Source organism: Lontra canadensis, unplaced genomic scaffold (assembly GCF_010015895.1).
Source record: "Lontra canadensis isolate GAN:19392208 unplaced genomic scaffold, GSC_riverotter_1.0 scaffold20, whole genome shotgun sequence".
Lineage (NCBI taxonomy): Eukaryota > Metazoa > Chordata > Mammalia > Carnivora > Mustelidae > Lontra > Lontra canadensis.
Genome location: NW_022631014.1, coordinates 12,721,633 through 12,745,645, shown reverse-complemented (window position 1 = coordinate 12,745,645; position 24,013 = coordinate 12,721,633). Strand labels below are relative to the sequence as shown.

At 40.6% G+C, this 24,013-nt stretch overlaps 1 protein-coding gene across 1 annotated transcript in view; it reads left to right on the top strand.

The window, feature by feature from the left end:
- The window catches only part of GADL1 (glutamate decarboxylase like 1), a 162,798-nt gene that overhangs the window by 29,561 nt on the left and 109,224 nt on the right, over nt 1-24,013 (top strand). The window contains exons 3-9 of the mRNA XM_032861030.1: nt 3,441-3,567; nt 5,819-5,909; nt 9,529-9,635; nt 10,337-10,452; nt 16,287-16,366; nt 16,489-16,543; nt 21,621-21,737. Of these exons, the coding sequence (XP_032716921.1) occupies nt 3,441-3,567; nt 5,819-5,909; nt 9,529-9,635; nt 10,337-10,452; nt 16,287-16,366; nt 16,489-16,543; nt 21,621-21,737 (693 nt within the window). The remainder of the gene's footprint in view (nt 1-3,440; nt 3,568-5,818; nt 5,910-9,528; nt 9,636-10,336; nt 10,453-16,286; nt 16,367-16,488; nt 16,544-21,620; nt 21,738-24,013) is intronic.

The following is a 24,013-nucleotide window of genomic DNA, read 5'->3' as shown; positions in this document are numbered from 1 at the left end:
AGAAGTCAAAATATCAACATGAACAGAAGTTTGGAAGAAGTTGATTCCAGCTGTTGTAGATGACTTTGAGGGTTCAAGACTTTGGTGGAGAAGTCACTGCAGATGTGGTAGAAATAGCAAAAGAACTAGACTTAGAAGAGGAGCCTACAGATGGAACTGAATTGCGGCAATCTCATGATCAAACTTGACCGTCTGAGGAGCTGCTTCTGACGGATGAGCAAAGAAAGTGGTTTCTTGAGATGGAAACTACTCCTGGTGCAGATGCTGTGAAGACTGTTGAAATGACCACAAAGGATTGAGCATAGTACATAAACTTAGTTGACAAAGAGGCAGCAGGGTTTGAGAAGATTGACTTTGATTTTGAAAGAAGTCCTACTGTGGGTGAAATGCTATTAAACAGCAGCACATGCTACAGAGAAATTGTTTATGAAAGGAAGAGTCCAGGAATGCAGCAAACTTTGTTTTTTAAGATGTCACCATAGACACCCCAGCCTTCAGCAGCCACCACGTTGATCAGTCCATGGCCAATCAGCATGGAGGCAAGACCCTCCACCAGCAAAAAGATTACGACTCACTGAAGGCTCAGATGATAGTTTGCATTTTTTAGCATTAAAATAACTTGGGCTCCTAATCTCCTCAGGAGTTTCCTGGGTGAAATCTGAAACTGGCTCCTGGAGAGAGCAGGGAGAGACCAAGGAAATATACAGACCACTCCAGGTTGACATGTGGCAGTTTTAATAAGCAAAGGGAACTTACGTAGGAAACGTTATCTTGGGCAAAATGAGTGGATCTCCACACCTGCCCTCCAAACCTTAAAAGGTTTGATAGATAGATAGACATACAGACATATAGGGGCCTTAGCTGGGTTTAATCCAATATACTATGCAACTGTTCTCAACACCACATCATTGTCTCAAGGCTGTGTCCTTGGAGCAGCCTCTGGAAGCAGGAGACACAAGCAGAACCCACATTCCAAGGACTGGGGAGGGGTGAGGTGCCTCCAAGTGCCAAGGTCAGCTCGTGGGTCATTTGATGGTCACCTCTTCTTGATGACCTCCCCCAACAACTAATTTTTTTTAAATTCAGGTATGTACATTTTTTAGATCATGTTATTGTACACCTAATAGACTAGCTGGTACAGTGTAAACATAACTTTTATATGCCCTGGGAAACCCAAATCTTTGTTTCACCCACTTTATTTCAATATTCCCATTCTGAACTAAACCTGCAGTATCTCTGAGATGTGTTTCTATGAGTAGTCATTCCTTTGGATTGTCTCAGTCACTTTTGAATTATCCCTGCCTGTTATGGTTCTCACATCAGAGTTTAATTCCATGCCCCTTGTACAACTCGGTATTTTTTCTTGCTTTCCCCAGCCTCCCACCTCCTAGTCTCCTGACTTCCTGGCTACTCCCCTGTCTCTCTCCTCCCCTCCACAGCCGAACTTTTTAAAGATTGTCTATGCTCCCTCCCTCCCTCTCTTTCCTCACCTCCCACACCCTCACTTCATGGCAATCTGGCCTCCACTCCCACCTCTCTAAGTCAAATGGCTCTTGCCAAGAACACCTCCTTGTTGATAAATCCCATGAGCACTTCTCAGTCTTTATCAAATTGGGCTTCTCAACAGGATTTGATGGTGATGACCATCTTTTCCTTAAAGCATTCTGTTTTCTTTGTTTTAGGAGCCCTGAACTCTTCTCAGATTTTCCCTGCTTCTCTGGCTTGTCCTCCACCTTAAGGGATGGTGGTGCCCAGGGGAGATCCCATGCCTTTCCTTAGATTCTCTCTGAGTACGTCCCCCATGGTGTATTATCATGGTGGATGTATGGAACTCTGTTCTTGGCCTTTCACAAGAGCTTCAGACCAACTCTTGCACCCCTTTTGGATGTCCTGAGAGGCCTCAGGCTACATATGCCCCAAACTCATCATCCTGACCCCATCCCAAAGCAGATTCTTTTGCTCATCACCACCATCAACCCATGCACATAACAGACCTCAGAGTTGTCCCTGGCTCATCCCTCTCCCTCACCCTTGCTGTGTAACTGATTTCTGAGTTCTGTTGTTTCTGCATTTTAAATATCTCTGGAAATACTTCATTCCAGTAGTATCTACTTCATTCAGAAAACCACCTTCTCTTGCCTGGTTTGTTACAGCCACGTCTTCTTTCTGATTTTACTTGGAATCTCCACATAGCAACTAAAGCTATTGGCCAAAACACAAATATGTTTGTATCATTCCCCGGTCCAAAACATTTTAATGGCTGCCCTAGAGCCAAGTTCAAACTCTGTAACATACCACGGAAAATCTGTCATGATCTGGAGTCTCATTTCATTCCTTCATTCATCCTTTCATTCACCACATGGCTGTAGAGCTCCCTTTGTGTGGTAGGTACTGTGTTACTTACTTGGGAGCAGTGAGCAAACAGATGGACATCTCTGCTTTCATGGAGACTATGTGGGACAAAATAAATGAATTACATGGTATGTTTAAAGATGAGAAGTACAATGGCAAAAGGAAGAGCAGGAAATGTTAAGGGGCTGATAGAGCTGGGGTAAGGTGAACCTTGTGATTTTAAATAAGGGAATCAGGATTGTTGTCATTGAGAAAGGGACTTTTGAGCAAAGCTTTGAAAGAACTGAGGAGGTGAGCCATGAGGACATGTGGGGCCGGAATATCCAGGCAGAGGGCACAGCCAGCATGAAGACTCTCAGGGTGGAGATTGCCTGGCATGTTTAAGGAACAGCAAAGAGGTCCAGGTGGTGGGGAAATGTCAGCCGGGAGGAAAGCAGAGCTAAACTTGAGAAGAAGCGCCGTGAAGGGAAGCACATTATACAGGATCATTTGAAGTCATTGTGAGGACTTGGCTTTACTTTGAAGGAAGTGAGCCACTGAGATATTTTAGCAAAGGAATGGCCATGGCTTGGGTTTAAGAGGATCATTTCGGTTTCTGGCTGCCAGGCTGATAGAATGTATGGGTCAAGTGTAAGGGTACAAACAGAGATACTAGTGAGGAAGTTATTATGGGATTCCAGCTTCCCTTCTTGCCTCTCCTTCCTCCAACCTCATATTCTGGCCACACTAAACTAACTTCATTCTTCAGATGTGCCCTTGTATTTTAGCCTTTAAGACCCTGGTTCCTTCTACCTAGAGTGCCCTCTTGCCTTCCCCATCCCCTAATCTTTGCTTGGCTAGAAATCATTTCCTCCAGGGAATCTTTGACCTTCCATTTGAAAGTGGGGCCCCTCATTTGTTCCAGTAACACCTGGGTCACCATCCCATCTTTTCATCCTGGACTAAGGTTGTACATTTAAATCTCAGTTCCACTTGTCTGGAATCCCATTTGTCTGGAAGCTTTGTGAGGGTAGGGCCCATGATGCTAACACCCTCTCGATACCTGACTCCAGTAGGAGCTCAATTAACTGTCATTGCTGAATGTCTAGGTTTGTGAGTGGCGGCCCCCCGAGCAGCTGAAACAACTTCTTGATTTGGAGATGAGAGACATGGGAGAGCCACACCACAGGCTGTTGGAGCTCTGCCAGGATGTCATACGCTACAGCGTCAAAACAAGTAAGACTTTCATTTCCTTCCTTGATCTGTATCCCTAACAAGTTCTTATATTTTCTTAATCATGTATTTACCTGATAGTAAAGCTGAGTATGACAATGTTTATGCAATAAGAAAGATGGATCAAAAAATAGTGGTTCTGTTATTTTTACAATGGGCCACTTATTTCGTAATAAAGATTTTTTTTGTCAAGGCCAAAGATAAATGGATAGAAAAACCATTAGTGTTAGTGCTTGTACAGAAATATGATCTGCTTCTTGGCGATCCCCATCCTCCATTTATAATCAAGACCATACATGATGACTCTACTTATTATTTCTTACGTTGGTCTAAACTGGCAAAGCATAGTTTGATGATAGAACTTGTAAAGGGATTTTAAATCTTCATGGTCCACAATATGCAAAAAAAAAAAAAAAGTGCTCAGGAGGTTGTCTTTACTATAAACAGGAGTAGATTGGGAAGATACTAATGAAGTCTTGGCAGTTGGTAATTGTTAAATTATTTTATCAAATCTAACAGGATCAAAAATAAAAATCTTTAAGAAAGCGTAAAAAAATGAATACATGGTAAGTTTCTGCTGTGATAGCTTTGCCATAATGCTTAACTGCTATGATATTTTGTCAAAGCAGTAGTATGGTATTGGACTTGTGCTGATGTACTAGTCCAACTGTTAATATCCCACACACCCAGGGAACAAGTTCCAGAAGTAAGGAAGTAACTTTCCAAAATATGCATTTCGCAGTGTGCCGTGAAGGTAATCTGGTGCTTAAGACCATGCAGGCATTATGCTTTGTGAATTCTGACACTGAACTAAATTTAGTGGAAAGAAGATAATAAAATCCTGGCTAAAAATAATTGGTTTATATTCCCTTGGGAAAGTCTGGTGTATGTATCAAAAACCCAGTTAACATTTCAAAAGCAGAGATACATATCTTATTATTATAGTGCATGTCAGAAATGTAGAATGACATTTAATGCAGGAGACTTTTCAGTTTACTGGATATTTTCCATAATGTTACCATGGAAATCAATCATAAATTAACATGGAACTAAAAAAAAAATCTTATTAAAATTACTTGTAGCAATGTCTGGTTTCCTTTGCCAGATTAGAGGAAGTTTTCCATATTTTATTTAAAAGAACATTTTCTTGAGCTTTTGTTTTTTATTGAACTCCTAGCTTAAAGAGAAAAATACCCTAAAACCAAATGCTATGAGCTGTAATGACAAGTCACTAAATAAAAAGGTTTCCAAATACTCAAATTTAGAAACAGACCTCCTGCCTCCTTGTTCTTTGTCATGCTGGGCTTCCTATGATTGAGAATGTCAAGTCAGTTAGCCTGGTGTTTGGTGTGAATATTCACACTGTGGAAAGCCAAGAACCTTTATGAGACCTTTTATAGGAGGGGAAAAAAAATAGAAAGTTGGAACTGAAGTTGAGTCTTAAAGGCTACTGCCTTTGAAGTAAGTTGAATTAGAAAGTTTATGTAAGCCCTATGATGAGTCACATCTTACTTCCATCTACATAATGCCAGTTGCACTATGAAAAATGGTCCAATCTGAAAAATGAAAAGGCCACTCACTGCCGTTAGCCCGAAGTGAACCCTGTTGGTGAGTGAAATATGTTTAAAGATAGGGAAGTTAAGATCCATATCTTCTGAAGATAAAGGTAGCAGGCTTTGATACTTGGACAGATAGTTCTAGTAATCCATTTCTCAAGGGTTCTGGTTTGGATTGGGGGCGTGGGGTGAAAAAAGGGAACAAATAAACCAGAGATCCTAAGACGGTGCCCAAGTGTTGCTGAGAAACATGATGGTTTAGTAGAGAGAGTTATGAGGTGGGTTTTCAACATTTGGTCCCTTTGTACATGATTAGATTTTGAATTCTTTTAAAAACTGAGGCATAATTTACAGTCAGTAAAGTGGACGGATCTCAAGTGCTCTGTGAATTTGCCCATAACTGTGTATGAGTAACCATCACCCAGATCAAGATGTAGACCCTTTCCAGCACTCCAGAGCCTTCTTTGAGTCCCTTCCTAGTCAATATCGCCTTCCCAAAGGTACCCAGAATTCTAACCTCAGTCTCCATAGATCAGTTTTGCCTTATATTGAATGTCCTATAAGTGGATTCATGCAGTATATACTCTTTTGTATCTGGCTGCGTTTCTTGTCTGAAAGATTGATTTATGTTACTGTTATATGGAAAGTCTTTTTCGTTTTTATTGCTTTGTTGATGAATGCTCTGCTTAAATTTACAGACCATCCAAGATTTTTCAACCAGTTGTATGCTGGACTTGATTACTACTCCTTGGTGGCCCGATTTATGACAGAAGCATTAAACCCAAGTGTGTAAGTACCATTTTACTGGACTCTTACATAAAGCATGCATTAGAGATGTTTTTTAAGTAGACAAAGTTTTATTTCATGAACTTCTATTTCATGATTTCATTGGTATAGTGTCATCATAAATAATGGAATGACACTTAGCAATATTTTAAAGAGCTGTTTGATTTGATAGACGTACTGTGAGATGTTTCATGCAGGCATGGTTATCTCCAATTACCAGATGAAAAAATTGATTAAGCAACTTGTCATTCATTCCTGCATGAAAAGCCATGTCTCTGCTAAGTGCCAGAGAGATACTTTGAATAGAAGCAAAACTTGACTTGGCCTTCATGAAGCAAAAAGTCTAGTGAGATAGAGATGTTCCATGCAAATTCACAAAAAAATTATCCTCACAAATTAATGTAAAATTTTAATTCACATATGAAGAGGTGCATGCTGCTATAAATATAAATGGGACAATTTTTCCACGTTGGGAGCTCAGGAAAGTCTTCCTTGAGGAAGTGAAATGAAGAGCTGAAGAATGAGTAAGAGTTAACTAGGTGAAAAGAGGAGAGAAGAGTTTCAAACAGAGGAAACAGCACGCACAAAGGTTTTGTGGCAGGAGACAGCATGATGTACTTTATGAACTGAAAGGTCAGTGAGGGTGTAGAAACCTATGGGGAGCATAACAGAGGATATGATTAGAGAAATGGAGAGGGACCAGATATGCAAGACCCAGTGGGCCATGTTTTTGAGTTATTCTAAGTACAAAGGAAAGCTTTTAAAGGTTTCTAAGTCATTATATGCCATTTGTTTATTGAAAAGATCACTAGACATATGAAGAGTGGATTGGAGGGGACTGATCAGGAGGGCTGGTAAAAGGATAAAACAGAAAGGTCTGGGTAATATATTGGACCTTGGGAATGAAGACAAGAAGGAGGTCTATACAATGATGCTTGGGTTTCTGGCTTCTGTAGCTGGGTTGCTGGTCATGTCATTCATTGATATAAAAAGCATCAGAAGAGGGGATCAGTTTTCAGGGATATGATGAAAAAGGCAAGAGAGGAATTTAATTTTTAGTTGCAAGAATTTGAGTTTACAGTGACTCTGAGCTATTTAAGAGTTTTTATCAGCCAAGCTGAGAGATATACAGTCCTGGAATTCTAATATCTCTATAAAAGGTGTCAATAAGGAGTAACTGGGGAATGATGGTAATTGAAAAGGTGGGCACAGATGGGATTCCTTAAGTCAGTGATGCTCAACTCCTCCTGTTCATCAGAATCAGCCTGGGACATTTCCAAAAAATATATTGAGGCCTGGGTCCCAACTCAGACCAATTAAATTAATCTGAATTTCTGTGGCGGTCTCCCAAGCACTGATATATTTTCAAAGCCAAACAATTGGTTTTGATGAGCAGGCTGAAGACACTTTGAACAAAAACAAACCAGGAGATGGAGAAGTGGTGTCTGCAGGACAGACTGTAGAGTGAGGACAGAAGCATAGGACTGGGGCTTGAGGACGTCTAATAATATCTCATAGTTAGGAGGAAGGAAGACCAGCCGACAGTGGAGAGACAGAGAAGAAGGAGAAAATCAACCAGGAAGTCATGGAAACCCTAGAGGAAAGTGTGTCTAGAATCATAAGCTTGTTCAGTATTTAACTAAGACAGAGACTAAAAATTGTCCCTTGAGTTGGCAACACGATGTCACTGGTGACTTCAGTTAGAGAAATCTCAGTGGGGTGATGAGAGATGATACCAGTTTACAGTGAGTAGAAGTGTTAAGTGGTAGGTGGGCCAGAAGACACAGTAAAATTACCCAACTCTCTAAACCTTTAATTCTATGTCCTGTGATATCTAACTTCTCGTCTGGGTTCTTTTAGCTGAAACATAGAGCGGATTGCAAAGTATTAAATTGTTGCTAAGCTGAACAATCCACTGAAAATGTGAGCAAGCTATGAGAGCATCTCATATTGTCCTCTCCTCCACCTTCATGCCTCTCCCCAGGTTTACCGTTGAGCCAGATTTTGTAGGCAGGCTATATATTAATTTTTTTTTAAGTGAACAATTATTTCACTTATATTTGCAGGTACACACAAACACATAGACTTTTTCCCCACACTTTTGAAATGTGTGAACTGGCTTCCTCGCATGGTTGAAAATAGAACCTGGAGTGTTTGCAAAATGACATGCTGTCTATAGAGAGCTTGGCATGTAGGGAGGTAGGGAGGTGACATATAGTAGGTGTTCCATTTCTTTGTTTCATTTCATTTTGTGTTTTTGTTTTTGTTTTGCCTCATGTCCAAAGTTTTCCCTTGAAGGTGTTAAAATATTCGCATTCAATTCTGTGACTGCAAAGTTAAGTGTGTCTGCTTGGCTTACATATTTGGAATATGTATTTATTCAGATACACTTTAATGTAATGGCTTAATTGTTAGAGGAGATTATAGGTAATTTAGTCACCCTCAAGTTATCTACAGAAAGAAGAGACTCAAATATTATGAAACAAGGCATGGTAACCCTCCCAGATGGGGTTCCCTGGGAAGCTGCTCTAGATGAGTTTAGTGAGCAGGGTGTTTATTAAAGAACGCCCTTGGGATCCACATGGGTGATGAGAAAGGCAGCAGGAGTGGGCAGAACCAGAAGCCAAGCTGTTCTGCCGGCTCAAATGGCTGACTTAGTGGAGATTTTTAGAGCTATAGTGGCCCTTCAGAGTGGTCTGGAGTTGGGCCCATATGGCCAGGCCTTTATACCTGGTTGTGACCTTGGGAAAGGTAGCTCCCTGCCACAGAGGCCTTCCCCAAGGGGCTAACTTAGTCCATCCTGGAGCAACAAAACCTTCAATGACAGGGGATTTGGGCAGTGCTTTGCAATAAAATCATCGCATAATAAGAGAGACCCCACAGAGCACTTCCCATTTGTGCCAGCACAAGAATATAGTGGAGAAAACCCTAGTTCAGGGTAAGTAGTTTCCCTGTAGAATAGCTAGAACTGACTTAGGGTACACGTGATAGGAACCTAATAAAACCTGGTTACCATGACAATGGTTTTCCTTCTTTTTTTCTAAGAATGTATTTATTTATTTGAGATGATGAGAGAGAGAGAGAGAGAGAGTGCACTCACACAAGCGGGGATGGGGGTACAGAAGGAAAGGGAGAAGCAGACTCCCCACTGAGCAAGGAGCTCAATGTGGGGCTTGATCCCAAGACCCCGAGATCATGACCCAAGCCAAAGGCAGATGCTCAACTGGTTGAGCCACCCAGGCACCTGGCAATGGTTCTTCTTTAACTAGCATCCAAAGCAGCATCCAAAGAATGAAATGGCCGTGGTTTATGGCTAATACAAAAAATCTAGATGTTCTGTATTTATGGCTCCCAGTGGACCCAAAGTGTTCCTGTAAATTATGACTGCTGAAGTAGCCTTGTGTATCCCTTGTGTATCCCCCAGCTATTGGCATCTATCAAACCATGACTAGCACGATCACAGGCTATGTTTCTCGATTTCCAACTGGATAAATTTCCAAACACTCTACCTACACTTCCATAGCCACTTGGTTGAAAAAACTCTATGTGCATTTTTCTTGGGACACCAAAGGGATGGTTTGACTCTAGTCATAGAAGTGAAGTGTTTTTTATATCTATCTAGTTATACGTATGAGGTGTCCCCAGTGTTTCTGTTAGTGGAAGAAGCGGTTCTGAAGAAAATGATTGAATTTATTGGCTGGAAAGAAGGGGATGGAATATTTAACCCAGGTAAGTACAGCTAGTTATTGCCATCTCCCTTCCACTGCAAACACCCAAACGTTTATTTGTGTGTTATATGAGGAACAGTCCTTGAAGAAATTCACATTCCAAAAAGTTGGGTAGGAATAATGCTACTTGAGAATCTAGCTCGTTCCTTTCTCTGGAGTGGCAACATTTTGCATAAATGCTAAGCAACTGATGTAAATGTTAAACCAAGGAGATGTGTACAATTTGGGATTTATAGCTTACAAATGAAATTCTCTGCTGCTGGGAATTTGGAAGGGCTATATGTTTATCAATCAATTTTACTCGAGAAGTTTTCTGAATCATGTAGTGCATCCTACAGTCCTTTCTTGGGACCAGGGATGAGCATGTATTGCCATTTTCTTGGTCAGGTGACAGACAGAATATTGTTAACTATGAAGACTTGGGAACTGGCCCTCGTAAGTAGAGGGAAAAATTTAGTTTGAAAAAACTCTGGAATAAGAGAAGAGACTAAAACTTCAGTCTTTGCTGAGATTGGAAATTGCTGTAATTGGGGGTTAGGAAGTGGGTAAGAGTCATGGGTCGGGCATGGGGCTCAGATGATTTCTGGGGATCTGTCATTAAGCTAGAGCAGCCATAGCCGTTCACATCTTCCCCTGTGGTCGGCACTTAGGGAGCTATAATTTCATGCTATAAATATGCCATTTCAATTTTGTTTTTTGCAGGTGGTTCAGTGTCCAATATGTATGCAATGAATTTAGCTAGATACAAATATTGTCCTGAGATTAAGGAAAAGGGGCTGTCTGGGTTGCCAAGATTAATCCTTTTCACATCGGCAGAGGTAAAAAATTATTTTTGATATCAGATACAGATTTTATGAGAATGTATTATTTAAGGGAGTTTGTTTGTTTGGGTCTTCTGATATGCTTTTATCCTATCCACGTATGACTAATATGCCTAAGTATAATGTCATATTTCATTCCAAAGGAAATTCTGATGAGTTTGATACTGTAACCCCTGACCACTCAATTTTGTACATCATCTTTATTTAAAAATTTATAGTCTATAACATTTTTCTTTGAAAAAAGAGAACATTCAATTTGAAACTGCTACCTCTTTCTGAGAATCTCTTCTTTGAGTGCCTTATTTATTAAAACTTAGATGATTGCTTAACTCTGTCAGTAGACTCACATTTCCTTATAAAAACCGATTGCTTTGAATGACTAACACAAAGGTTTTCAAGAGGAAAGGGAGCTATTCTGAAATAGAGAACATCACACACACGCCCCCCACCCCCCACATTGCATGTTGCCACAATCCTCTATGTCCTTTTTCTCCTTGCTGTAGGAGGTCTGATTGTGGGTAAGTACATTGGCTTTGAGCTAAGCTGCTTGCATTCAGTTCTTGTCTCCCCTACTAATTAGCTGAGTGACCCTGGGTAAGCTAATTAACTCCTCTGTGCCTCAGTTTCCCAATTTGTTAAAATAAGTAGCAGTTAACTGTGGTCTCTAACAAATTACCCCAAAGCCCAGTGGTGTCGAACTAGAGCTAGATATCATTGCTTACAAGTCTTGGGATAGCCAGGACAGTTCTGCCTCTCTTGGTGGGGCTCCATTATGTATCTGGTGTCAGCTGCCCAATGGCTGAGGTAGAAGTGGCCCCGATAGGGATGAATCCAGTGAGTTCCCTCTGCTTGTCTCTCATCCTCCAGCAGGCTGGTCCAGGTGTGTAGTCATGATGGGGGTCCATGGGAAAAACAATATGGACACCCACTGATCCTCTTGAGTCTGGGCTCAGAGCTGGCACATCGTCATTTCTACCTCATTTCCTCAGTGAAGCAAGTGGTGTCAATGAGCCAAGATCGAAGAAGTGGGGAAACCGACTTTATCTCGTAGGTGGACTTGCTGTGAACTCCTCTGGCAAAGGGCATGAACACAGGGAGAAAGGAACCATTTGGGGCCATCATAGCCACCCAGCCGCCAGTCACATGAGCTTAGTAGTCATGGCTAAGTGGGTTGTTGCAGAGACTGAATGAGCTAATGCATGGAAAGTTGGAGAGTAGCAGCTGGCACATTATAGATACACAAAAATGATAGCTAGTTTTCTTAGGAGGAGGAGAATTACTGAGCTATCATAATGTGGATAGAATAGATAGCACAGTTGAAGTAGTCTTATCTGAAAGAGAGTCTTTTTTCCCTTTTTTCTTCTTGTGCAATTCCAGTGGGTGCCTCTGTCCATCCCATCACTGCTTCCGCCCCCCATTCCTGGCAGGAAGAGTTTAGCTTCCGTACCTTTTGTGATAATCCAGGGTCGCCTGTGAAACACACAAGGCTGGCAAACTCTAAAAGTTCTGTCATTTCCAGCTTTCCTGTATCTGTCATTTTCTTTAAAGAGCATGATTTCCTTTATTATTATTGCCAAAGGGTAAATTGTAGACGAAGACTTGGACAGTGGAAGAAAACCTGGCCATCCCTCCCATGTTTTCCACCTGTCCTGGCTGGCCCTTGTTTTGGTTAGTTCAGTGCCACGTGCAAAGCGGGCGCTGAGTGTGAACCAGTGTCTGGAAGGAATCATCTAAACTGAGATTCCTAACTCAGCCACCTGAGGCCCTTCTTTTTGAAAACTTCTTCGGGAGCAAGCGAAGAATGTTTGGGAATGGGGACATCTGGGAAGAACACTTCGTCCCTTGGGATTGTTGCGGAGTTTCCGTTTCTGGGCTCCAAACTTTGGCATTTCAATTGGAGGAAGCCCCATATCCGAAATGCAAAATCCCTTCTTTTGAATTGTACCTCCCTTGCCTGTGAAAGCTGATTCAGTAGGTCCCCTGCTATCAGCTCAGTGCTTTTCCTTTTGCCTTCTTCATTCTTTGTTTTAAAATTCACTAGTGGTCTTTTCTGGAATAATTGCTCTGGGAAGAGGGAAGGAATTCTATGGGAGCCTAGACTAAAGATCATGCCTGGGAGAGATCAGAGACATAGGTGTAGACGGTAAATGGGGAGTGTAAAGAAATTGAAACCTCACGCACTCGGAAAAACAGAGCTAGTTTTATTTTTTTAATCTCCAGTGGAGATATATGTGCAAAAAGAGGTAAAATATAAGCCTGGGTAACATGGCAGCAGAAGATGGAGCAGAAAACCAAGAACTCGATATACATCTTGGTTTACTTGAGCCATGGTAACAAAATATCATAGACCAACTGGCTTAAACAGCTGACGCTTATCCCTCACCATTCTGGAGGCTGGAAAGTCCAAGATGGTGGTAGATTTGGTATCTGGTGGGAGCCTGCTTCCCGGTTTGGGGAGCACTGTGTGCTCATGTGGCCTTTCCTCAGCTCCTGATTGTGGACAGATGCTGAGGTCTCTATCTTCTCCCCCTATTAGGGCAGTAATCCTATGACAGTCTCACCCTTGTGACCTCATGCCAACCTAATCCCATCACATTGGGCGTTAGGGATTAAACACATGAATTTTGAGGGAACATAAGCATTCAGTTCATAACAATGTGACTGCCACAGAGAAACTCCATATCTTCGAACACACTATAGCTCCAAATACAGGTTTTTACCCCATTCATCCAGACTCTACCTTATTCATTCCTTTTCCTGCTCTGATAAAGAGATGGAGGTCATAATATTTGCATTATTTTCATTACTATTTTGGCAATCACCTTCATCACTTATTACAACAAATCAACTCATTGGTTAAAATTAAAAAAAAGAAAGAATTTAAGAAGGTTGTGTTTCTTCAGTGGTCTTAAATCCTGTTAGGCTTTTTGCTATGCCTCCCTTATTTGCTCTTAGTTGTTGGCAATGACCCTGTGGTTGTTTTCCAGTACTATTTATTGTGTGGCCTTTTTTTTTTTTTTTCCTGTTTTTGGGTGGCTTCTAGAGTAACCACTGCATCCCCGACTTGTACCATCAAGCACAGAGTATCTGCCCTTACCACTGGGGGTGTATTTGTATGCTTGAGGTTTTGATTGTAATTTAACCGTCCACGGAGACTTGGAACATCATGCTAGAGCTCCCCACACTGTCTGGATCCACAGTAACCTCCCCAGGCTGAGTAGGAACCAAAAAGAAAAGGGACTTTGGAGAAAAGTAATGAAAGTAATAATCTGTGGCTTGATTAGCGGTTAAATATGAATTCCTTGAATTTAAAGAAAGTGTAGTTTAGAATCCAAGTTCTTTTGAGAATCAGCATAAAGTAGTGATCATGGTCTGCTACTACAAAGCAAAGGGAGAAGAGAGACCCTGACGTCCCAGGCCAGCCAGCAATCGGCCTAGTTCCCCTCTAACAGGACAGAGGCTGGGATGGGGCGGAAGAGACCAGGGTACAGTTCTCAAGGTCCTGCCTCCTCGAATACCTCATTCACTCACCCTGTTTGTGGCCCTTCTGTCTCAGCGAGTCTGACCGGAGTTTAAATGCTAATGGGGGTGTTCTTCACCAGTGAGCAGGTGCTTTTTAGGACCTCAGGCCGAGCATAGAGTAGTCCATCTGCTTTGGGAACAGAGCCAGCTGTGTGCTCTTGGAGAGGTCCCTGGACTGCATTCCTTTTCTTCACTCCCCGACAGGGTACACTCACAGACCCTGGTTTCCACACCACCTGGAGCTCATTTGAGCGTCAGATTAGTCCAAGTGCCCAGCACACTGTCTACGGGAGGGGAAAGCCACGGTTCCCTGGGAAACCCAAGGTCACAGAAAAAATCCTTGCAGGAACCAGAAAGGAAAACATCAGTACACATCTGTCTTTCATAGAGGCACTTGCCGTTTCATGGTCATAGGAATAAATTCCCACTGAAATGTTTGTGTCTTCTGTAGATGAATGAAACCCGGTGGGGGAAGACTGGGTCTTAGAATGAACAACTGAATTATCTTTTGCCAGAGATGGGAGCAAACACCATTTGTTTCGAAAGGCAGCCGTTGCTTCTGAACTCCGGTTTTCTAGGTTTTTTCTCTCCTTGAAACTACTCAGCACATCTGAAACATTACCTTCTTTCTTTTCTTCTTCTTTTTCTCTCCTCCAGGGCTCTTTTCCCCTCTGATGCCTTTAGATATTTAGACTTCAGTTTTGCACACATTTTTTTTTTAATCTGTCCCTATCCATTTGAGATTGGACTCTACTCTGCCCTGAGATAACCAAAGACAGCTCCACTGAGGCTAGTTTTTCATGAGATTACCAGTTTTTAAATTCAGCAGACCCATTGGTTGGGGACACTTTGCTGTTTTCCAGGTCTAAGCAATGTGCTTTTCCTTAATGACAGATGCCAGTGGGATAGGCTACTACTTCTCACTGTGAGATCAATAGTTGATTGTTGAAGTCCAAGTCTCTGGTGAGAAATAATTCACCTTGGCAATGTCACCCTAGCTATGGTGGGCTGATGTAGCAAGTAGAGAATTAATTACATTTTCATGTACACGATTACTCCTCAATATGCATATATTCTTGTACCAACTTGAAATGAATGCATCCTACAGGCATTTGGCCGTGTCCTATTTGATACTTGAAATTAATTATTTAGGATGGTTTCATTTTTCCTGATGGTGTTACTTCTGCATTTATTTTTACACAGTTAAAAAAAAAAAGAGCTTCCAATAAAACTATCTTGACAAAAGAAGAAAAAAGTTACCACATTTGAGGGAATATATCAAGTTAAGTGTGAAGGCATGACTATTCTCTTAATGTATTCATACGTACAAATTAAATTACTAAGGGTTTTTGGTACAATAATGTCCTTTAGCACCTTCATTTTTCTGGCATGAGAAAGAATTAATTGACCACCTGTCCACACTAATGTATAAAGAGTGACATCTCCAATGTTTGAATGCTAATTATTTTATAGGCTTTATGTAGTAGAGAAGAAAAGGCCCCAAAATCTCGGGCATATACTACCGTTTCCAGTAAAAACTAGACCAGACCTAATTCCAAAACCTTCTATTAGCCTCCTGTTCATGCCAGGGCTGCATAAAGTAAGGTGCCCATAAATTATTATTACTTTTGTTATTACAATTTTAGCCACCTTCCTCTGTGTCTAATTTCAGTCTAACATTCAGTATTAAACAAGATCGGTCAAGTGTCTGATCAGCATTTATAACCCATTATTCGCTCTTGAAAATAATTAAATTCTTCTGTAGTTTGCGACTGCAAATTTTGAGATGGAGTCTCGCTCCCTCCTTGGAGGGTTTTGAGTCAGCAGTGGACTAGCTTCTGTTTCCATTAATGGTGAATCTTATTAGTAGCATGAGGAGAAAACTTCTCTCAATGTTAGGGAAAAACAACAGCCTCCAGGGGCCATGTTTATTCCCTAGGACAGGCTCTGTGCTAAGCCCTTTCCGTACATTAACCCATTTAATTCTATGAAAAGCAGATGGACTAGGCCCCGACACACCCACCTCCAATTAGCAAATTGAGGCTTGGAGAGTATACATTATTTCTCAAGATTCCATAGTTGCAACAGGGGGAAAACGTGAAATTAAAGCCTGGTTTCTCTGAGCCCAACCAAAGTCAGTGTTTTCAACTGGTATGTTAAGGAGCTCATTTGAATTATTACTTTCTTTTTCTTTTATGCAAAAACGTTCCAAAGATTGGGCTTAGCCATATGACTTTAGATAATAAGCAGTAGTTTTTTCAAGCTTTGTATTCATGTTTTCCTTTTCCCCCTTGTCCCTTTTAATTTAGTGTCATTACTCTATGAAGAAAGCAGCCTCCTTTCTTGGGATTGGTACAGAAAATGTTTGCTTTGTGGAAACAGATGGAAGGTAATGGGGACAGGATCCGGAAGCCTGGTGGGCGGAGGGGGAATTCATACTTTTTAAAAAAACAGTACCAGTGTCTGTTCATGACTAAACATAACTGAGTGCCTCAAATCTGTGTCTCCTAGAGGTAAAATGATACCTGCAGAACTGGAGAGGCAAATCTGGCAAGCCAGCAAAGAGGTGAGAGGGGAGAAAGAGAGGGGAAGAAAAAAGTAGGCATGCATCTGGACATAAGGGAAGGAATGCAAGCAGCCAGACCCGTTTCTGTGTGTGGGAGAGAGAAGAGAGCCTGTTAGAATTAAAATAGGGAAACTCATTTACAGATGTTCTATTTCCAGGTGCTTGGCTCTCCATGTTCTGTGCAGTTTCTCAGATGTTCTCATTCCCAGGTGGCTGGAGCCTATTAAAACACTGACATCACCATATTCCCAATTCTTGCCTAGAATTAGCTTTAAAAGATGAGCCCAGCCTCTCTAGCAGGGCGCCTGCATCCACTTCCTTACCTAACACTGGGCTGAGAGTTCTGGAGGTCAGGCCAATTGTCTCTGGGTCACGTTCAAAATGCTCTCGATTTCTGATCAATCTATGCTCCAGGTTGCTTCCACCCAAAGTCCATCACAGAAACCATCATCCTGTCTTGGGTCTGTGTCTAGTATGTCATCTCTGACAGAATGTCTGCTCTTCCATAGCTACCACGATATAGTAAAGCTGGCATGTCCATTGGTGGGGGAGGCAAGGTCTTGCCCCACCCACCTGCTGTACTCCAGCCAAGGCAGGCCCCGACATCTGCTTGTGGGTGTGCCATTGCTTTGGTGGCAGCCATCTTGATTCTTGGACCAAAAGCCTGCTGGATTAGGTGCGCCTGCTTTACTGCTTCCCTCCAATCCCACCACAGCTCTCACTGCTTTTGGAGCATCAGACTATTCCCCTACAGGTTTTGGAGCATCAGACTATTCCCACACAGGTTTCTAGTAGGTAGCAACAGAGTCGGGTGTGAAACTGCTAAAACTGCTGAAAACTGAAAATCCCAGTTTTGAGCTGGGATAGAAGTATATTTCTCCTTTAAAAAAAAAAAAAAAAATATATATATATATAAAAAAATATATAATATTATATATATAAAAATTTGAGAAAGCGAGAGAGAGAGAGAGAGAGAGAGAATACAAGCAGGGGGAGAGGCGGACAGAGGGAGAAGCAGACTCTCCACTGAGCAGGGAGCCTGATGCATGACTTGATCCAGGACCCTGGGTTCATGACCTGAATCAAGGCCATATGCTTAACTGACTGAACAACCCAGGCCCCTGGAAGTATATTCTCCTTACAGGATTTCACACCCTAAGAAGGATAGACTCTTTTATTTTTATTTTTTGTTTTAATACATTTCTGCTATTTTAGTCTTTATGTTTTTAAATTTTTCATAAAAATCACCTTGTCACCAGAGCATGCCAGTTCACTGTATCTGGTTTGAAATTCTTTACTTAAAAATTCTGCCTTTATTATAGGTGTACTGGCTTCAGTTGTGTCTTTAGATCTATACTTATCTTTTCTTTCTTTCTTTTTTTTTTTTTTAACATTCCAATGATGAGAGGATTTGAAAGCTGTCTGGTGAGACAGATTATAAGATTTCATTCATTCTTGGGTAAAATTCTGTTATAACCTGTTTGTTCTGCTGTGAACCACGGATATCGTGTTCTAACTTTATCTCTTTTTTTTTTTCTGGTTTTATCTTCTACAGAAATTCCTATCAAAGGGAACTTTGTTTATGTCATGAATTATTATTGGTGGCCATGGGTGGGAAGGAAGTTTTGATTGTTCTTTCTGTATGGTTCATATGATTCCTTCCTCTCTCCCCCCTCTCTTTTTCTCTCTTTCTGTCCTTCTTGAATTATGATCTTTTCATCTTGGAAAATTTCAAATATATAAAAACCAATATAATGAACCTCTATATACCCATCATGCAACTTCAGTAACTGAGCTTCTGCTCTGTTCTGTCTATATCCCATCCCCTCCCACCACCACTAGATTAGTTTGAAGCCAATCTCACACATCATACTGTCTGATCTATAAATAGTTCAGTATATCTGTCAAAAGGTATGTACTCTCTTTATTTAAAAAAAACCCCACACACCATTACAAGAAATAAATTCTTAGTATCATCAAATTTTCATTCTATATTAGAATTTTCTTATTGCTTTTTTTTAATAGTTGGCTTGTTTCAATTAAAAATTCAAGGTCCATATGTTGCGTTTGGTTGATTCATCACACCAATCTTTTCTGATCTGTAGCTTCTCCCTCCTCCTTTTTTTCTCTCCCTGCAATTGATCTGTTAAAGAAACCAAGTCTTTTATGCTGTCGAGTTTTCCACATTGTGGATTTCGTAGATTATGTCAAGAATTTGAGAATCTAGGTGCTCCCTCCACTGTACACCCCATCTGTTCTCTGGATTTCCTGTAATTTGGCAGTAGGATCTTGAGACTCAGGAAGACCTCACAGGTGGCTTTCTGTCCTTCACTCAGGACACATCTCCTATCTCGTTTTGCGTTGGTTCTGGCATTATGGGTCCATCTGTTACAGAGCTCCGCATCAACCTCTTACCTCATGAATTTTGCTCCCATTGATGATCATCATCTGGACTCATTATTTCATTAGGTGATGTTCTCATTTGTTCTCTCATTCCTCCTTGATTTATTGGTAGGCTTACAACCGCAAAGGAAAAGTTTCCCTCATTCTTACTTGGTTTCCCTAGGGAAACTGTTTGCAACGAGGGCAGGATAAATGTTTGATTCTTCCCCCTTGTGTACCAGTTTTCAGAATAGTGCGTTAGTTGCCTAGCATCTCCTAAAGATAGCCAAAACCATTTTTCTTTTTTAGAATCATTAGGGATAATCTAGCATATTTGATGGGTTTTATTCCGCTGCAGTCATTGTTATTTTCATTGTTCAAATGTTTGTTTGTTTTGACAATGAAAGACCATGAAACTGACATATCATGAAGTTGAGAACTTGAAAAGAGAAGTTTTGAAAAAGTGAAAATTGCTCTAGGCACATTTAAAAGTAGGGCCATGGAGTCTCCTCAGTGTTCTTTCAAGTTAGTTAAAACTTGAGCCTGGATTTTCCAAGGACAGATCTTGCATCTGTACTGAGATAATACCTGGTGATTAAGTTTTGTTTTTGTTTTGCCTTTTTTTTTTTTTTCCAGTAGTTTCAAACCTAGCTCTTTTGTTTCAAGCTTTGAACTCATATTGTTATAGATGTGGGGATAGTTCATCAATTTTTTTTTTCTGCTGTGATTCAGTTCCCTGGCCCAGCGCAATCCATTAAAAATCTGTTGAGCAGTGACCTTTACTTGATGCCATTCCAAAGATGGTGAAAACCACGGAAGCTTCAGAGATTCTAAAGATCTCATGAAAAGATCAGACTCGTATAACCACTGAATGTTTGAAAGTACTTTTGTGTATGAGTGTTTCAGATGACAAACTTTCTTAGGGAATACAGCTCATCAGCAGACCACAATCAATACTGTTTCCACTGAATTTTCTCATTAATAGCAGGAGATACGAAAAAGGAAAAAAAAAATTGGAAGGTTAAATCCAGATCGCAAAAGTTTGATTTCTGAGGCCTGATATTTATAGCTAGATTGTAAAAAGGTGAGGAAAATTCATTAATAAGCTATAATAGCTTGCAAAAGTATTTTCTCACTACCGCCAAGGTGTCACATCGTTTACGAGGAACAGTCCAAACATTAAAGACACCTTCCATGTTTTTAGGAAATTGCTTTTTCTCTTCCTTTTAATGATTGCTGTAAATCCAGTCTCATTTTATTTTGGTCGCTTGCATGATAAAGATGTAATCTGTGGACAGTTGAGTACAGGGAAGAATTCCCAAAGAGGGTGGTTCCCCAGGAGCTCTATCCACCCACTGGCCCTGCTCTAACAGGTTCCGGTGGACTGGATTCCATAGGTCACAACCATCTCCCCAGAAGGCAAATGGATTCACTGGGTACTGTCGCTTTGTTTCCTGTGCATCTTGATTTAAAGATGGGGCCCAAGTGTCTTTGCTCTGCCCCACTTTCCACTGAGAAATAACTTCTTTCCGTCAAAGGTCAGCTAAATGGGAAGGAGTCTGGTTCAAAAGGAATAACTTCTGGCATTAAATGGGACATAAAAGTATATTGCAAGAACAACTGCGCTTTAGAATAAAACTGAGAGAACAAAATGACTCCATCTTAAATGGAAGGTAAAATGACTTTTATAGGCAGGGAACGTTCTTGTCACTTAGTACTCAAGGGCTCTAGAGTCTTAGGATTCTCATCCCTTCCCCCACCTCTACCTTCATCTGCAAATTGTCGTTCCAAGGCACTTCCACGGTGAGCAATGCATCTTTGCTGACATACTGGGGCAAATCTGTGGGCAAGCAATCTCATGTATTTCCATCTACCTGGCTGCTATAAAGTTTCTTACAGGGCCAAGGTGCTTGGCTAGCTTGGCCGGAATTACCATTCACCTCTGTATGTTCCCACAGTCTCCCTTCTCCCCCACCCTTCACCTCCATTGCCGTCTGGCACCTGTGCACTTTACAAGCTGCAGCCATCAGCTGTGTGAAGAGGCAGAATCATGCTAGGAGTGATACAGGTTCTCTTTTCTAGAACATTCTAATGGATTTCTCTGTTGGGGTACCATTTTGCAGAGTGTATCCCAATGAGGTTACACTATCCCAGTTTAATGTCAATTTGTACTTATCACTCTCTTTGTTTTGTAACTGCACTTACCTGTAAGGAGACAGGCAAACAGGCCTCCACAGTTTGCACCTGGAGCTGTTTATTTTCCAATCATCCTTGCTTTTATTATGCAGAGGTGTAACAATGCTGGCACTCAGGCCTCAGTGAATCACCCCCAAAAGGAGATAGGAATCACACAGAAGGCCATTTTGTCATTGCAGCGGAGGTTACTCACTTTGTATGTGAGAAATATAAAGAACAGAAAACACTTCAGGAAGAAAATGAAAGCAAAAACAGTTAACAGTGCTTATGGAGTTGGGACAAAGGATTCTTGTTGTCACAGCATTGTCTAGATTTCCTTGACCTCTTGGAATAGACAAGCGGCCATATTGTGGAGAAGCTGAAAAACACCCTATCTGAGTCATTACCTCCAAAGGAACCAGATAAATTTCTGGCTGCTTAACCGTTATGTTTACCCACCTATTACAGGACAAACTTAGTGTTAATGGTGATGGTTCTTGTGTGTTGGTCCTCCTCACAGGGAGCAGCTCCATTTCTCGTCTGTGCCACGTCTGGTACAACTGTTTTGGGAGCCTTTGATCCTCTGGATGAAATAGCAGACATCTGTGAGAGACACGGCCTCTGGCTTCATGTGGACGTAAGTGCATTTGTATGTACACTTTGGTTTAACTTTCTACTCTGTTTGTAGCTTTGCTGGAAAGTCCTTTGTGTTCTCAGAAACTAGACACGAGGTCCCCGGCTACTTTTATTTAAGCGTGTATTTCTAATCAAGGGAAATAAATCTGCCATTTTCCATAAGGTAATAAAGAAGAAGATCCCAATACTTAATGTAAATTTTGGTTTTGTTCTCCAGATTCCATTTTATTTCCTCTTCTCCCATGAACCATTCTCTTTGGTCCCTTGAATCTACTGTCATTGAGGCAGGGACACAATGAACTACAAAATCAAGAGACCTTGACTTTGGGCTCCAATTGGCCTCTTCTTCATTGCAACTTTAGCTGTTCAGGCTTTGGTTTCACTTATAAAGAGAGGAGTGGCTGATGTGGTCTGTAAAGTCTTCTAGTTCTGATGTTACATGATTCCGATCAGCTGGAAAATGCAAACAGCTGCATTATATAATTGCCTGTTATAATTAAAGCAGGTTTTATCTGGATCCATGATAGATAATTATTTGAGAGACATCGGGATAACTTACATTCTTCCTAATTTCCTGACTTTAAGAATTGGCTTTTTTTCCCTAATTAATTTTGTAAGGCCTGGGGTGATTCATAATAATTTTTTCCTTAATTAAAGGTAACTATTCAAATTCTACTCATCTAGAGTTAAAAATTTGCATTCAGACAGTTATGAATATTGTTGAGCTTTTGGTTTTTTTTTTTTTTCTTTCTTTCTTTTCTTGTGGTAAAACCAGGAATTAATTAGTTTGATTTAACCCAATTGAAGGGACGGTTGACAGTATAGGGAACTTTCTTCTGGTAAGTGAGTGATTCATAGCCTCCTTAGCAGAAAAAGAAAGGACACTATTTTTGACTTTTTGAATGGAAGGTAATGGCACTTGGGGGATATACCTGCACATACTTTTATAGTTTGTATGATCTTATGCTTTCAAAGTAAAGTGTGTTACAGAGAGAATTTTTCAGCAGCTCAAGGCTCTCATTAAGCATATGCTAATACTCGGTAAAAGTCGCCATGATATAAAGCTCCCTCGAGTTACAGGCTCTATTAGTATGCCAGTGGCAATCCTTCAGGTAGATTATTTGTGACTTTAAATGGGATTGTAGCATTTGTATCTGTTCACATTTCAACTTTTATCTTATTGATTTTTATAGACTTCGGAGCATAATAATACATTATGTCCTAAAAGATAATATGAAGTGAGTACTTTGTGACTATGGAAATAAGGAGGAAAAATCAAATCTATCAGCAGTTGTACTGAAAAATTCCATTCTCCTAAAAGAAACATCAAATATGGATTATATAGTTTATGCAAAGCAGACCAAGTACAGCAGTTTCTAAATTGGGAGTGAGATTAAGAGACTTAAGAGAGGCTCAGAGAGAATTGTGACTTAGAAGTATGAATGAAAACCTCCTTAGATTTTCTTAAAAAAAAAAAACTGAAGGTGGAATTTTTGAAGGAAACACTTTTATAAGGAAATGTTTAAGCCACACAAATTATTAAGATTTACACACAGTAGGCATCTAGTAGTATTAGACAAAATTGGAAACAGTTTAGCTGACCTGGTAAAGAAATTAGCTCTCACATTGAGGTAATATTCACGCATGCTTTAATATTACAGGCTGGATATAAGGTAATATTACATTATATTATTATAATAATAATATTGAATCTGCTGATAACATTTGATAAAGGGGCATGTAGCTTATCTTGAAGAAACTTTATACACCACATATAGTTTATTAACTTTAAAGATAAAAATCAACAAAATTGCAGTAGTCACCTTGGCCTGCTTGAAATTTTCTATAAAATACTTAAAAAATCCTTTAAAAAACTGGCATCTACTTTGTTTTTTTTAAATGTAATTACGATTACTGATCCTCATGGACATTTCATAAAACTGAGTTGCCCTGCATAGTAAACAGTTTATTAACTCTAAGATACACTGATTTTGTTTACATTTTAACATAGCTGAAGGTGGTATGTTGATGTCTTTTTTTTTTTTCTTTCTTTGGGGTACACAAAAATGGTGACTCTTCCATTGGATGGTGTCTTATATTTGGTTAATTACAATGCATATTTACACAACTGCATAAGGAGAACTTTAGTTTTCTTTTTCTCCAGGAGGGCAGATGTGACTTCAGCCTCTGCCTCAGACTAGAAAGCTCTGGCTGGTCCAGCTCTTCTCTGAGGCAGAGGCTGTGGCTGCTGCAAAGCTTGGCGCTCCCAGGGGAGCG